This window comes from Coturnix japonica, chromosome 15, assembly GCF_001577835.2.
Source record: "Coturnix japonica isolate 7356 chromosome 15, Coturnix japonica 2.1, whole genome shotgun sequence".
Taxonomy (NCBI): domain Eukaryota; kingdom Metazoa; phylum Chordata; class Aves; order Galliformes; family Phasianidae; genus Coturnix; species Coturnix japonica.
In genome coordinates, this window is record NC_029530.1 from 8,583,456 (window position 1) to 8,596,638 (window position 13,183).

The following is a 13,183-nucleotide window of genomic DNA, read 5'->3' on the forward strand; positions in this document are numbered from 1 at the left end:
TTGGCTCAGGTGTGGTGAAAAGAACCCAAACAGACAGCAAAGGCAGGGGAGCAGCGATTCTCAGAGCCCAAGGGGGGCTGCAACGAATCTTCTTACAGAGAGCATTTAGAATTGAGGTCTGATCCTTGTTATCTGGCAGAAACGTGTCCATCTGTTTGACTGGACACTGGAACAGCCCCTACAGAGTTTGGAGATAAGTTTGCTGTTGGATTTTTAAACGGAGGGAAAGAAAATCGTGGACATGGAAGAACACGGCTTCATTAGAGGTAAAAGCCCTGTGTTACCACCACTGTGTATAGAATGAGAATAGAGGGAGCATGAAAAACATAATTTAGGCCTCTTTTATTTCCTGGTAGCTGTAACTCAAAGAAATTTGTGGATTTCGCTCTTTTCCTTGAAAAAAAAACATCAAACAACATTTACCTCCTGTTAGGAGAATGAGGAAGGGACCAAAAGAAGACCATTAATCAATAACATATCACGCATCAATGGTCACAGCACTCACCTGCATCCTGAACTGCCGCTGTTTTCTCTTATTGTGGCCAAAGAATGGACAGCCTTTCTGCCCAGTGGGTTCTTTGGAAGCTCTGACAGGCAGGTAAGCAGCTTATTAAGATCATCAGCTTAGCAGGTCATTGGGTCACTGATCCCATCATCTAGCAAGTGTGACTCACCATCAAAGAGACTATTGAGCCCAAACAGATCCACAAGGCTCATGAAATACGACCATCTCTGAGTTCAGGGGTATCATTCTATTACCTTATCCAGGAGAGTGATGGAAAACATACGCTACAGTAATCAGTGGAAAGTATATATTCAAGTGAAAACCTTGGAAATACATCTAGGGATCCTTGGCTTTTCAATACTGATATTAACAAGGTAAGAAGTTAAGCCATAATCACAGAATAACTACAAAATTAACTCAACTGAAAACAAAACATCCAAACTACTGAAAAGAATTAGAACAAAAAACAAACAAACAAACAAAACTGTATTAAAGCTTAAAACCACCCTGTGTTTGGGTCTTTTCCAACCTTGGTGATTCTATGATTCTATATGGTTAGGTGAGATTGAAGTCTGATGGTGAGTCCAGGGCATAACACAGGAAGAGGCCATTTAGCTTTTATTCTATGTGTCTCACCACAGCCAGCAGAGCACAGTGCAGGGACAAATTCCAGATGTACAAAGGTGGTCAATGGGACTTCCTGAAGTTTACTCTCCTTCCCCAGTCTTCCATGATGCAAATCTGAACAGGTGGTAGTTTTCTGCTTGAAGCACGACAATTGTAACTGGAAAACCATCTCAGCTGGCCATCTGATTTAAAGGCTAGAAGACTGTGCATCGAGAGGGTCTATTCTTGCCTGGAGCCACTCACTGAAATCCTCTTCTGACATCTGTACAATATTTTCACGTACAAACTGAAACAGAAAAAGGTTATTTCCTGAGCATTTAATTCTTTGTGTAAGAGAGAGAAATAAAACGCCTCTCAATTTGATCAATGCGAACAAATGTACTGGCATCTGCATACAATTCACATAGTGCCCTTGTAATGTGTTACCCACTCAATATATGAAAGATGCACAGGCACCATGACATGCTGCCTCGCTGGGATTGCTGTTGTGCAAATTAGGAGGCAGAACGGTGATGAGAGCAAAGAACAGAAGGTGGCATCATTACCTTTTGTATCTTGGTTAGACTACATGGCAGCATATGTTATAAAGTATTTGGGTTTCTTCCTTCTGTCTTTACTCTTCCATAAATTGCTTTTGGGGCCCAGCTCACAACCTTAAGAAGGATATTGTTTTTCATGTGATGCTGAAGCAAAGCAAAAGGCATCTGCAGAATTCCGGGATCAGTGGCACAATGGTTAACTTGAATAGCTCCTAGCTGAAAGGCCTGGGAATGACAGGCCTCTGCAGGGCACAGGAAGGGAATGTTTCTGCTCAAGAATCCCAACAATTTATGACAGACGTTGCTTTCACTGTGGTAGTAAATAAATCAACAATGACATAATAATCAAATGGTGCTGATTAATAATCCAGCACTTGTCATAACGGCTTTCCTCTGAAGGGTTCAGTGTGTCTCATCAAAGCTAAATAGTACCATCTTCTCTTAATGAGATCCCAAATGATTTCAACTGGCACCTTTCCACCGTGTGACCTTCACCTATAGGTGTCCACTTTGCCCACCCTTATCACACAGAGAATCCAGAACTGGGCCCATCTCACCTCCACAGCAGCAGCGACTTCAGGAGAGCACAGCTCCCACAGCTGGAGATCAGTCAAAGTCTTCAGGAAGGTTTCCTGATCAATGATTAAATCAGAAGCCATGCCAAATTTTTCCAGTTTCCTTAAGATTTTCTTGACATACTGGTCGTTCTTCACTGGCTCCGGCAGCCTGGCCAGCAATACAGGAAACCTATAACAGAAAAGGGAACAGCAATGAAAGGGAATCTCTAGGAACTATATGGAACAATCTAATGGGCAACTCTGGGTCTGGATGGCATTTCTTCCACTTCTGTGGCTTCTACAGGAGGAAAAAGAAAAGAAAGGTTCTTTGGAGAATGTAATGCTCAGCATAATACCCAGTTAATAAAGCAAAGGGGCTTTATTTTATAGGAGTTGTGCATCAACTGCATTTACAGAGCCCTAAAATAGCTGCTTTGCTGTTCATTTAAGTTCTGAATGACAAACATGGTTATGAAAGCAAATAAGAAAAAGCTAACAAAGTTTTCATTTTACAAGAAATGTCCTCTTAATCTTTAGCCTCTCCAGATTTTCCAGTGCAACTGAGTGTATGATTTGACACACTTTGTGGTGCTCTCTACTATCCCTTTTCTCTCCGTTAACACCATTCTCCTCTATGTACTGGCATAAATCTCAGCAATGTGATGGTGCTGTAACACACAGCCTTTATCATCTAATTCTGAATACAGAGACTCAGGAGGAGAATTACACATTACAATAAAAGAAAACCCTTGTGAAAAGATTGACATTTCCCCCTAATGTTCTGTATAAATTCCACAGAGCTGCTTTGACAGTGCTGGAGATTGATGTTCCCAGTCTATCAAGATCATGCATGGCTGAGGCATATGGGCAGTAGATTTGGCAGCAGGGAGTTCTGCCTTCCCATGGTTTGGGATACATGTTACTGGAACAGCAGGAGATGGGTGAGGAATTTCTTCCTTAAACCAGTGCAAAGGGAAGCACATAGCTTCTCATCTTCAGTAGAGGCACCTCTCTGCTTGGCTGCATAATACTGGTATTGCTATTGAATGAAGCAACTCAGTATTCTCCCTGTTAGGTTACCCCAGTTCCCAGCACTGTCTCACAAACAGGTTTTGCATAACCCATCCATGCATTAAGATATTCTCTGAGAAAGGTCAGCACGCTCATATCCCACTGTTCATATTTTATATCATCTCAGTTTTGGGTTGGTTTTTATTTCACTTTTTGAGAGAGAAAAAAGCAACTGGACTGACAGCTTATACCATTAAAGTGCTCCCAATGCAATTCAGCTTTCCTGGCAAGGCAGCGTTTGCAAGAGGATGGGAACAAAACAGCCCTGTTGTAAATGGAGAAAGTGTCACAGTGAAGGCAATTTCTCTGTCATGACTTAGAACCCCCTGGAGATGGACCAAACATCTCAGAGATTTCATTCTTTGTGTCCCAATGGAGAGTACAAGTGTGAGTTCATAGCGGCAAAAACTCATCCACTTTGGCTCTGGGGCTTTTTACATGGTAGATCTTCAATGAGTGCAACAGCTGAAGCACACGTTAGGCAACTAAAATTCATTTCGCTATATACGCTAAGGCTAAGTTTATTAATTAACTCATGCCTGATGCAATCCTGGGCCATTTGCAAGTTGGGCCTAAGAAACTGACTTTTTAATATCTCAATGTATGAGGAACAGAGGGCTTACTAGCAAAGGGACCAAAGAGGACAGGCTGAAATAAATGTTTCATGCAGCTTTTTTTCCTTGCAGTTCCACGGCTGAGGAGTTCTCATGACAGGGAACATGCTGAGTGTTTGCTGAGGTATTACTGTAGGCTACTTACAGTGTGGATCTGGAAGCTGGTCACCTGGACACAGTCAATATCCACACTGGCAGGGGAATATTTTCTTTTTTTACATGGTTGCACAGCTAGAATCAGAGTTTTCTCACCATCAGTTTCAGCTCTGTGAATTCTCAGTTCAGTAAGAAGTTGCTGTGACTTTAACCCACATACGTTTATAAAGCATCTCTCCTCTTCAGGAAACAGCGTGTTTTTACATACGTCCTGATGGATGAAATTTCTGACAGAGCTCCATGCTGGAGAGCATCTGCGAATGCATGGATAGAGCATGAAAGAAATCTTCCCCCTCCCTTTTCTCCTACCAGGCCCAATTAACATGTCTCCTGACCAGCCTGCCCCTAGGAATAGCTGGGTATTTTTTGCCCCCAATTTGTGAAGCCTGCATTTTCAGCAACCAATTCCAATGCTTTCCAAGCAGAAAAAGAATAGAGTTACAGCTTTTTGTAAGAAAGAAAACTCTAAGACCATGACAACCTCATCTGCAATGAGGATCTCAATGGCTTCTTACCATTTAATTTCATTTTCATCACGTTCTCTTTCAGGTCTCACATCCAGCTGTCTTATTCTTTCCATGTCCTCTTTAAAGAACTTCAGATTTTTCAAAGCCAGGTATTTTTTACAGCATCTCTCTTCCTGGCAGCTAACAACAATAACAAAACCATAAAAATGAAGCTGTACCTTAAACATTACCATTCTTCTTCATAGATAAGTGGGAAGATACCAAGGAAGGCAGGAAACAACACAACTGAAGAACACATTGCACGTTCAGTCTTGTGGATGCTCAAAACAATGTTTGCTTGTGCAACATTCTGAATATACCCATCTGAATATACCATCTAAAAAATAAGGAAAGCTCCAGGGCAAAAAAGAAATCAAATCTAACTACAGAATGGAACAAAAGAATGGAAAGAAGAAAGGAAGAAAGAAAACAGCTGTATAGGGAAGGATTTCAGGTGTGATGTTTACTGAGGAAAAAAGAATTTGCACAAATATTACCCAGAAACGTTAATCTGTGAAAGGAAAGAGTGACACATTTTGGCTGGTTAACAAAGTAGAGACACTACTGATCAGGAAAAGAGCCTTGAGAGAGGATGCTGCAAGTGCTACTGTAAAAATAGTCCATGTAATGTTGAAGAACAACACAGCCAACTCTGAAATGAAATGACAAGACAGCCATGCAGACTGCACGTGAACTGAATTTATTACAATCTCTTTGAGTGGAAAGGACTATGATGTTCAAAGCAAATACATCCCACGTATTTATCACAGCTGCGTTCACAAAAGTCACTCAGAACCATCCCCAAACACTGCCATAAATATTTAAGCTGGAGCACATTTTCATACCTGGACAGTCAAAGATTTCCAGACTATTCCCTACCCCTTATTTTATTGTTGTTCCATACAGATGAGTAGATGCATCTTTAAAACACCTGAAGATAAAAGGTCAAGAGCAAGGTGCACATATTCTTTTAGAAGTATACAGCAAACAGTCTCTTCTTACCTCTCAATGCTCTCTAGAGCATCATGCAAACAAAGAGCTGCTTCTTCCCGTATTGCCATGAACTGGTGCCTTGCATCAGCACTCAGATTAGATTTGCTTTTAATGAAATGGCTGATATGGCCGCTGGGAATAAAACAAGAGAAGTGGAATTAGCATCTCGTGGTAACCACCTCACAGCAGTGTGAATGTATTCAGGTTTGGAGATCCTTCACTCACACTGAAGTCTAAATTTAATATCATACACGATCTTTTTCCGTCAGATTTATGACAGAATGTGACAAATTAAAATTGTAAATGATATTAAATGTGGATTATTGCCATCCTTCCTCTACCTGTCACCATCTTTCAGGGAAGCCCTTTTGGGTTGCAAACTATGCTTACTGTGCTGTAAGGTTTTACTCTTTAAGGGCCTGCTCTGCCCTCAGTGAAATCAAGTGCTGACAGTAAATTGTAAGATAAGACAAGGTTTAAAATTGAGTACAATGTGCCTTTGCCCGTCCATGAGGCATCCTGTGAAAACTGAAAGAACACTCTCAAAGTGGCAGACTTGCTGGAGTTATCCAGGAACAAAGTCTATCATTTTTTAATATTCATATTATTCATATTTTCATCACATTTCTCTTGACCTCAACTCCAAGGGAAAAAAAAATGCTTCAGCAAAGCCCAATTATATGAATGATTAGTTGTGTCAGTCTTACAGCTGCAGAAAGCACCACAAAACTGAATAATGAGGGAGCACACCTAATGGAAGTCTATTCTGCCACCTAGGCTGAGAGATATCGGTACCATTTGAACTCATTGAACACCAAATTCAGCTGCTCTGAAAGAACACCAGCAACCCAACAACAAAATCCCAGCACCCCTCAGCTGTGTCCTGGTGAGTTTCTCCTCCTGGCTTTTCAGAAACATATTGGATAACACACCTCTTAAGTCCAGACTTCTGAAGAGTGTCTTCTTGTTCAGAGGCATCTTTTGACTCCTTCACCTGTGTTGTCTGGATCTGCTTCTGTGGGGCTGATGAAAAACAATCAGTAAAAACATGTTAACTCTGTCCAATTGTCTCCCAGTTTCTGTTTGTCTGTCTCTATGGGACGTTTCTTCATCTCATGGCCAAATGAAGCTCCCAGGTGTGACAGCTCTCTGGATTATTTTCAAATCACATCTCACACAGAAACCAGTTTTTCACCTAAATGGATTGCTTGAACTTAAAGCTTTGAATGCTCCACTGTTCCCACCCATGCCCCAACAAGGCTGTCCACCTGTGCTCAGCATCACGGACAGCTGCAACTGATGTAGAATATGATGTTTAGTGCAAAGCCTTCTCTTGTGTGTCTACCCAGCTTCTGCAGACTGAATCTGAAGGTCTTCCAGACTCAGAAAACGTGACCACTGCTTTACAATGAAAAGCAATTTGTTGTCTTCTTCTATTCAGATAGTTTAATTCAGAAAGACTGTAACCAGAAGAAGGAAATCCCAAGCACTCATAATTTTCCTTAAGTGCCTTTTACATTGCCTCTCACTCATTCTCCTCAGGGTTTTGTTGTTGTTTATTTTTAAAACCCTTTTAATAACAAATAAGCATTCACAGAACTATTCCAAATAAGTCCAAGATCTTCTCCTGAGTGCTAATTTAGAGTCTAGCAGAATATTATTACATTATCTAGATGATCTTGTAGGTCTTTTCCTACCTTAGTGATTCTATGATAATGTCAGACTCATAATAATAATATAAATAGCAATCTAAGAATAACATACTGATTCTAAATACACCCAGAGGGTGGTGACACACTGGAACTGGTTGCACAAGGAGGCTGTGGATGCCCCATCCCTGCAGGCATTCAAGGCCAGGCTGGATGTGGCTCTGGGCAGCCTGGGCTGCTGGTTGGTGACCCTGCACACAGCATGGGGTTGAAACTGGATGAGCACTGTGGGCCTTTTCAACCCAGGCCATTCCATGATTCTATGATAAATAATAATTTGCTTTTCTAGCCTTGATGTAGAAGAAGGGAAAGGCTTAAGACTGCCTCGCTATATACTGAGATGCATTGCAAATTATTCTGTCAGGACTATCAAGTGCAGGCAGTCACTAATGGATGAGTAGGAGGAGCACAGAACAGCAAAGCCCTGCATTAAATAGCTGTATGCTCTTTTCATCAGTTGATTACACCAAAGAACACTTTCAATGTTTTCACCTCCTGCTGGACATCATAGATGTGAACAACTGATTATACAGCTGATATAACTGACAATACAACTCTTACTTAATATTCACATGGGATTACGTAATCTTTAAACCAATTTGTGACTGGTAAGTACATAGACACGTATAAAGTTTCCTAAACTCAAAGAGGATGCACACTGGCACATCTAGTGGTGTCTTTGAAATACTCCTTAGCGATACTGAAAGTAAGCCTACTTGATATTGGCAGCCAAGAAAAGTAACTTACGGGGGAAAGGTTGTTGTTCTTTAGTTTGCATTGACACACTCGTAACATCGGCCATAGATCCTTTCAGGTTGACATTGTCTTCGGAGAAATGCACGAGAGAATTTACACTGCTGAGGGGGGTCTGACCATGAGATGACTGAATGCTCAGCTGAGAGATGGCTGGAATAGCTGCCTTGTTTGCCTGCTTCCTTAACGGGATGCGCCGTGCTTTCCGCAAGTATTTCTGTACATACGACAAAGAACAAAAAGGGATTTTCTGCAGCAAATTTCAACAGTAGATTTGGTTTCAAACTTCTGTAGCATCTTTGACAATGAAGAACCATTTAGGCTTATTTGATCTTCACTGACTTCACCAAGGCAGCAATTACATGGGTAGGGCCTGCTTTTTTTGGCATCTTTCTTCCATATTCCTCTGCTGTAGCATTAATGACAACAGGCTAAGCTGATCTGTAAGCAAGTCATGCAGCAGCTATGCAGAGAGCTATCAATAAAGCAACTTTTTTCATGTTTATGGATGATTAAGTCAAAATGGTCTGATAAACATTCAGGCCTCCTCCTCACATATGATAACCTTACAAGCAAGTTTCCTGTGTCCAACATGTAGAACTGAACACAAACTGAGTTCTTCAGGCTTGATAATGAGAACAGTACGTATTATAAACCAATGACCCCTGTAGAAACCCAGTATGTCCACCAGAAGTTTCCATATCAAATTGAAAAGTTGTGTTCAAAGAATAATTAGTATAAATGATAGAAAGGAAATTAATCCAGGGAGGAGGAAAAACAAAAATATGAATGGTATATGACACACGAAGGCTGACACGCACTTTGTGTTCTTCTGCTCATGCTCTTTGGGACCCGACTTTACAGAAGTGGGAAGACCATACAGAAAAACCAGAAAGGACCTACTGAGGAACAGCTCTTAGTTCTGTGACTTTCTGGCTTGCCCTCACTGTTTGCTTACTGTACAAAGAAAAGCTGCATAAAACCCACAGTCTTTATCTTAAGGAAGTTTCACAGCTTGCTGTTCATTCTCCACCAGCCCTCCAGGATACCAATTTGAAATCCCCAGGGTCTTCAACTCTTAAGGGGAATAAATGCAAACCAGGGTCTACATAGCTTTTAGCAGAACCTTTAATCCTTCCTACATCAGTATTATCACTAAGGCCAAGGCACATCTTCAATCTTCTGAGCAGTTACCTATGGCTGTTCCTAATGCTGAGAATCAAAACTGTTATTGTACAAAAACACAGAAGAATAATCTGCAGTTCACATGATCCAGAATACAAAATGAGGTCTCAAGGAAGCTCAATAAGGCAACAAAAAGATTAAGTGCTTGAGAAATCGGATTCATTCCCAAAGAATAAATTAACAGTACCTTTGTGTTCGTAAGAAAGAGCTCCCACATATATGTTGTTAACTTTTCCTCTTGAATTTCCTTCACTGATTTTTTAAAGCCACCAGGGTCCCTAAGTAAAAACAACGTAATTAGTTTTCTATTTCAAGTGTTCTTCTTATTAGGTTCTTTTAAGAATGTAATAAACAGAGGGCAAATGGCGACTGATTGTGACAAATGTTTGCTTATTATAAAGACAACACAAGCAGTATGGCAGGTTCATGCAAAAGTTTGCTTTTTGTATCCTGTTGGCTGAGTGAGGACCTCAATTAGTCCAAAAGTTTAAATGTTACATCATGTTGGCAAAATTAAACATAAAAGATGCAATCCCGGCAGCTGTGGCACAACAACAGGTTACTGCTGAGGGAGCTTCATTTATCATTCAATCCCCATCTAATCAGTCATAAGTTTTGCAAAGCAGATTAATGTTCTAAGCTTGCTCCCTTCACTACCTTTAAAAATCTTTTCATGTAATAGATGTTATATGATCTGAATGAAAGCATAATTTTTCATGGTTACTGCAAAATGAAGTATATGTTGGCTTATCAACTCAGATAACGTTGAGGAAGAGGAGTGGTGTGTAAAGACTGCAGTAGAAAATAGAAGGAAGAAGAGACAGCACCACTTTCGTATCTGGAAATGAATCCAGAGCCTTATACATTAACACCCTGCTGTCAGCAGCTGTGTATTGGTCAGTCCTCATATGCAAAGGGGTGGAAAATTCATCCATGGTACGCACTGGACTGATTCTCCTCTAGGCTAATTCTACATAATGATACTCTGCCACTCTTGTATATAGACATAATTTGTCTTCATTGAGAATACTCAGAGAAAACAGAACAGCTCTGAAGAGCTTTGCCCTGAAAATCAAAGCATGAATTGTACGAAGTTTTAGCATTTGTGAATAATTCAAATAAACGTTAAGTCAACATTGTTGTGCTTATTGACTAAAAATGTCGAGAGCTTAAATATTTACTTCTAACAGCACACAAGTTCAGAAGCAACACACCTTCTGTGAGTGCTCATCACTGTCGTGCATCAGTGATAGAACAAAAACAACAGCTAAATATCACTTAATCGCTGGCTGTGTTCTGTAATTAAAGTGTATCTGGAATTCCCGTTTAGTTAGGGGATATCCCTCTAAGGAAGGCTCCTGGAATATGCATATGTACATTACTACAAGTTTCTAGTTTGCATAATTCTTAACAAAAGGAGAAAGGAAAGGAAGGAAAACAACTAGATTTCACTAGGTTAGCTCAGTATTTTCTGCTAGGATTTCACTTAAATAGTTATTACTTGAAAGAAGAGAAAAAAACAACTAATGACATAAGATTCCCAAACTCTCATTCCGAAGACTATTGTGAATTGAACACATACGTGAGATTCCAGCAGGATAATAGAGGATGCATTGAACTGCTGGATTCAAGAGTCAGAGCTTCCAAAAGCCAGTGCATGGCACACAGCTGGCGGAAAAGACATTCACTGCAAAAAGAAGAGACAAATGCGTTATGCTACAGATAGGAAAACATAGTCAAGCTGCCATTCTGTTGACTGAAATAGATATATCTAACAGGAAAAGAAGCTTTTGTTGATAAAAGGCAATTCTGCAGCAGAACACTTCAATTGACACTGTCAGTTCTACACATCCACCCAGGCTTTTTTTAATGTTGAAGCATATTTTTGAACATGAGTCTTTTCAGAGCTTTCACTTGACTTTGAGATGCGATTTGTCAATGGGAATCTCTCCACAGAGAGAGTGGTGAGGAGCTGGAACAGCTGCCCAGGGAGGCTGTGGATGCTCCAACCATGGAGGTGTTCAAGGACAGGTTGGATGGAGCCCTGGGCAGCCTGGTCTAATGCCAGATCTGGAGGGTTGGCTGCCCTGTCTGTGTCAGGGGGTTGGAAGTTGGTGATCTCTGAGGTCCCTTCCAACCAAAGCCATTCCATGATTCTATGATTAGCACTGTAGTTTAATGCAAGCATAGACATAAAGATGCTTTCAGTGAGCAAGAGGTTAATGAACTTAGAACAAAACAGTGCACATTGCATAAGCACTGCATTCTCCCTCTCTTTTTCTTAGGCCTAATCTCTTTGTTTTCCAAGCTAGGAAAAATGAAATGTAATTTTGACAGCCTTTCCTCAAAACACTGTGCATGCAGATTTCATGTAAATAACTCAGAATATGCTAAATCAAGACCTGGAGAGCAATTGATGCCTTCAAATATACCTTTGTGCTTCAGAGGGTCTTGGAACGAGGACGCTGGTATAAATGGGAGCATAAGACTTTAAGGTCATCTTTTTTTTCCTCTTCCCTGATTTTTTTGGTTGGCTGCCAAAAAAATTGGAAAGGAACTGTCAGAAAGAATGAAGATGGAAGTTAAAGGAAGAGTACTTAATGATTAAATAGAGAGGAAACCAGAAGAAGGTGGTAATAGGGCTGAACTAGCCAATAAACCCATTCTGCAAGTGAGACCACAAATTCTGCATGCAGTTCTTTATTATTCTTAGTTACACTGGGCAACAAAACATGGCAGACTCTCAACAGGTCTCTTCCTCAGAGAATGACTTAAGTGCCTACAAAACCTCTCCCAGCTCACCCTGAACTTCCACCTTCCAAGCTTCCTCCTTTTTTAAAAGTACAAGTATTTTTGGTCCATAATTGTTCAGTTCATGGGTGCTCACTTAGATTTTTAAGCATTTTCTCAAGTTTATAGTAATAAGTAGTAATATTCTGGCTCAGTGATAGAAAGAGAGATTGTCGCTTTTTAAACCCGCTGACTTTAATCTACAAAAAGCCCTCAGAATCAACTTACGCGTTCATTTCTTCTGCTGACACCTCTGCCTCAGATAAATTTTCACATGGATGGAAGTCAGTTCTCCACGTCGTCACTGGAGTCTTTTGTGCTTTCAATGCTTTCGTCTGCTCCAGCGATTCTTGGTGAAGGATATAAAAAAATTCTCCACCCTGCTTCATCATACTGATGTGACGTCTGCAAAAAAAAAAAACAACTCATTTTATAACATGTACTGATGCAATATGATAACAAAGGATAATTCCCCAATATGAACTGGGAGATCTTTGTGTCATCTCTTACAGCACTGTTGGATGTTGGAGTTTAACAACTGAAGTCAGCACCATGGTGTTCACTACTTGATTTAAATACTCCCTGCCTAATTCTAATCCATAGCAGCCAATTGACCACTGGGTCCCTATCCATCATATACTGTAATTGGCCATGCCCTGAAGCTACCAGGAAAGGTAATATTAAAGGAAATAACTGTCATAGCAGGAAAAAAGGAGGAAACCATAATGCATGCTCCTTGGATGACAATGGTAGTAATAAATAAATAAATAAATAAAATTAAAGGTGAGCCAGGGCAGAGAAAAGCTTAAATAGTTCATTAATGATTAAAACATTATCTCTAAAGTAGCAGATAATCCAAGCTAGACAAGGGCATGCTGCTCAGGCATAGGATGCAGCCCTCTAAATTAGCATGGTGCTGGCTTTCAAATTAGGTGTCATTAGGCTGCATTGATTCTTTCTCTGTCTCGTCTTGAAAGACTGGCCTTGTTTCTTTTACTGAAATTAACAGCCCCCCTTTATCTACCAGAAATACATTAAAGCACCTGAAGATCACAGAGAGTACAAATTTCAGCCACTGAGCTCACTAGTTCTCAATTGGACTGGTTTGCTCCCTCCTTGCTTTCCTTAATGAAAAACTATATGCACAGCTTAATGGTTGGAGGACTTGGTTGTGTCAG

General features: G+C 40.5%; 1 protein-coding gene across 2 annotated transcripts in view; it reads right to left on the reverse strand.

Moving 5' to 3' along the window:
• Window positions 1-327: 327 nt before the first annotated feature.
• The window catches only part of CCDC60 (coiled-coil domain containing 60), a 39,555-nt gene continuing 26,699 nt past the window's right edge, over window positions 328-13,183 (reverse strand). Inside the window, exons 4-13 of one of the 2 annotated variants that reach the window (XM_032447878.1) lie at window positions 12,234-12,410; window positions 11,648-11,749; window positions 10,798-10,902; window positions 9,403-9,493; window positions 8,025-8,247; window positions 6,501-6,591; window positions 5,578-5,697; window positions 4,585-4,716; window positions 2,229-2,418; window positions 328-1,418 (exon numbers count right to left, since the gene is read on the reverse strand). In XM_032447878.1, the coding sequence (XP_032303769.1) occupies window positions 1,320-1,418; window positions 2,229-2,418; window positions 4,585-4,716; window positions 5,578-5,697; window positions 6,501-6,591; window positions 8,025-8,247; window positions 9,403-9,493; window positions 10,798-10,902; window positions 11,648-11,749; window positions 12,234-12,410 (1,330 nt within the window). In that variant the 3' untranslated portion in view covers window positions 328-1,319. Of the gene's footprint in view, window positions 1,419-2,228; window positions 2,419-4,584; window positions 4,717-5,577; window positions 5,701-6,500; window positions 6,592-8,024; window positions 8,248-9,402; window positions 9,494-10,797; window positions 10,903-11,647; window positions 11,750-12,233; window positions 12,411-13,183 lie in introns of both variants that reach the window. The other variant, XM_015878441.2, reaches the window with a different exon arrangement.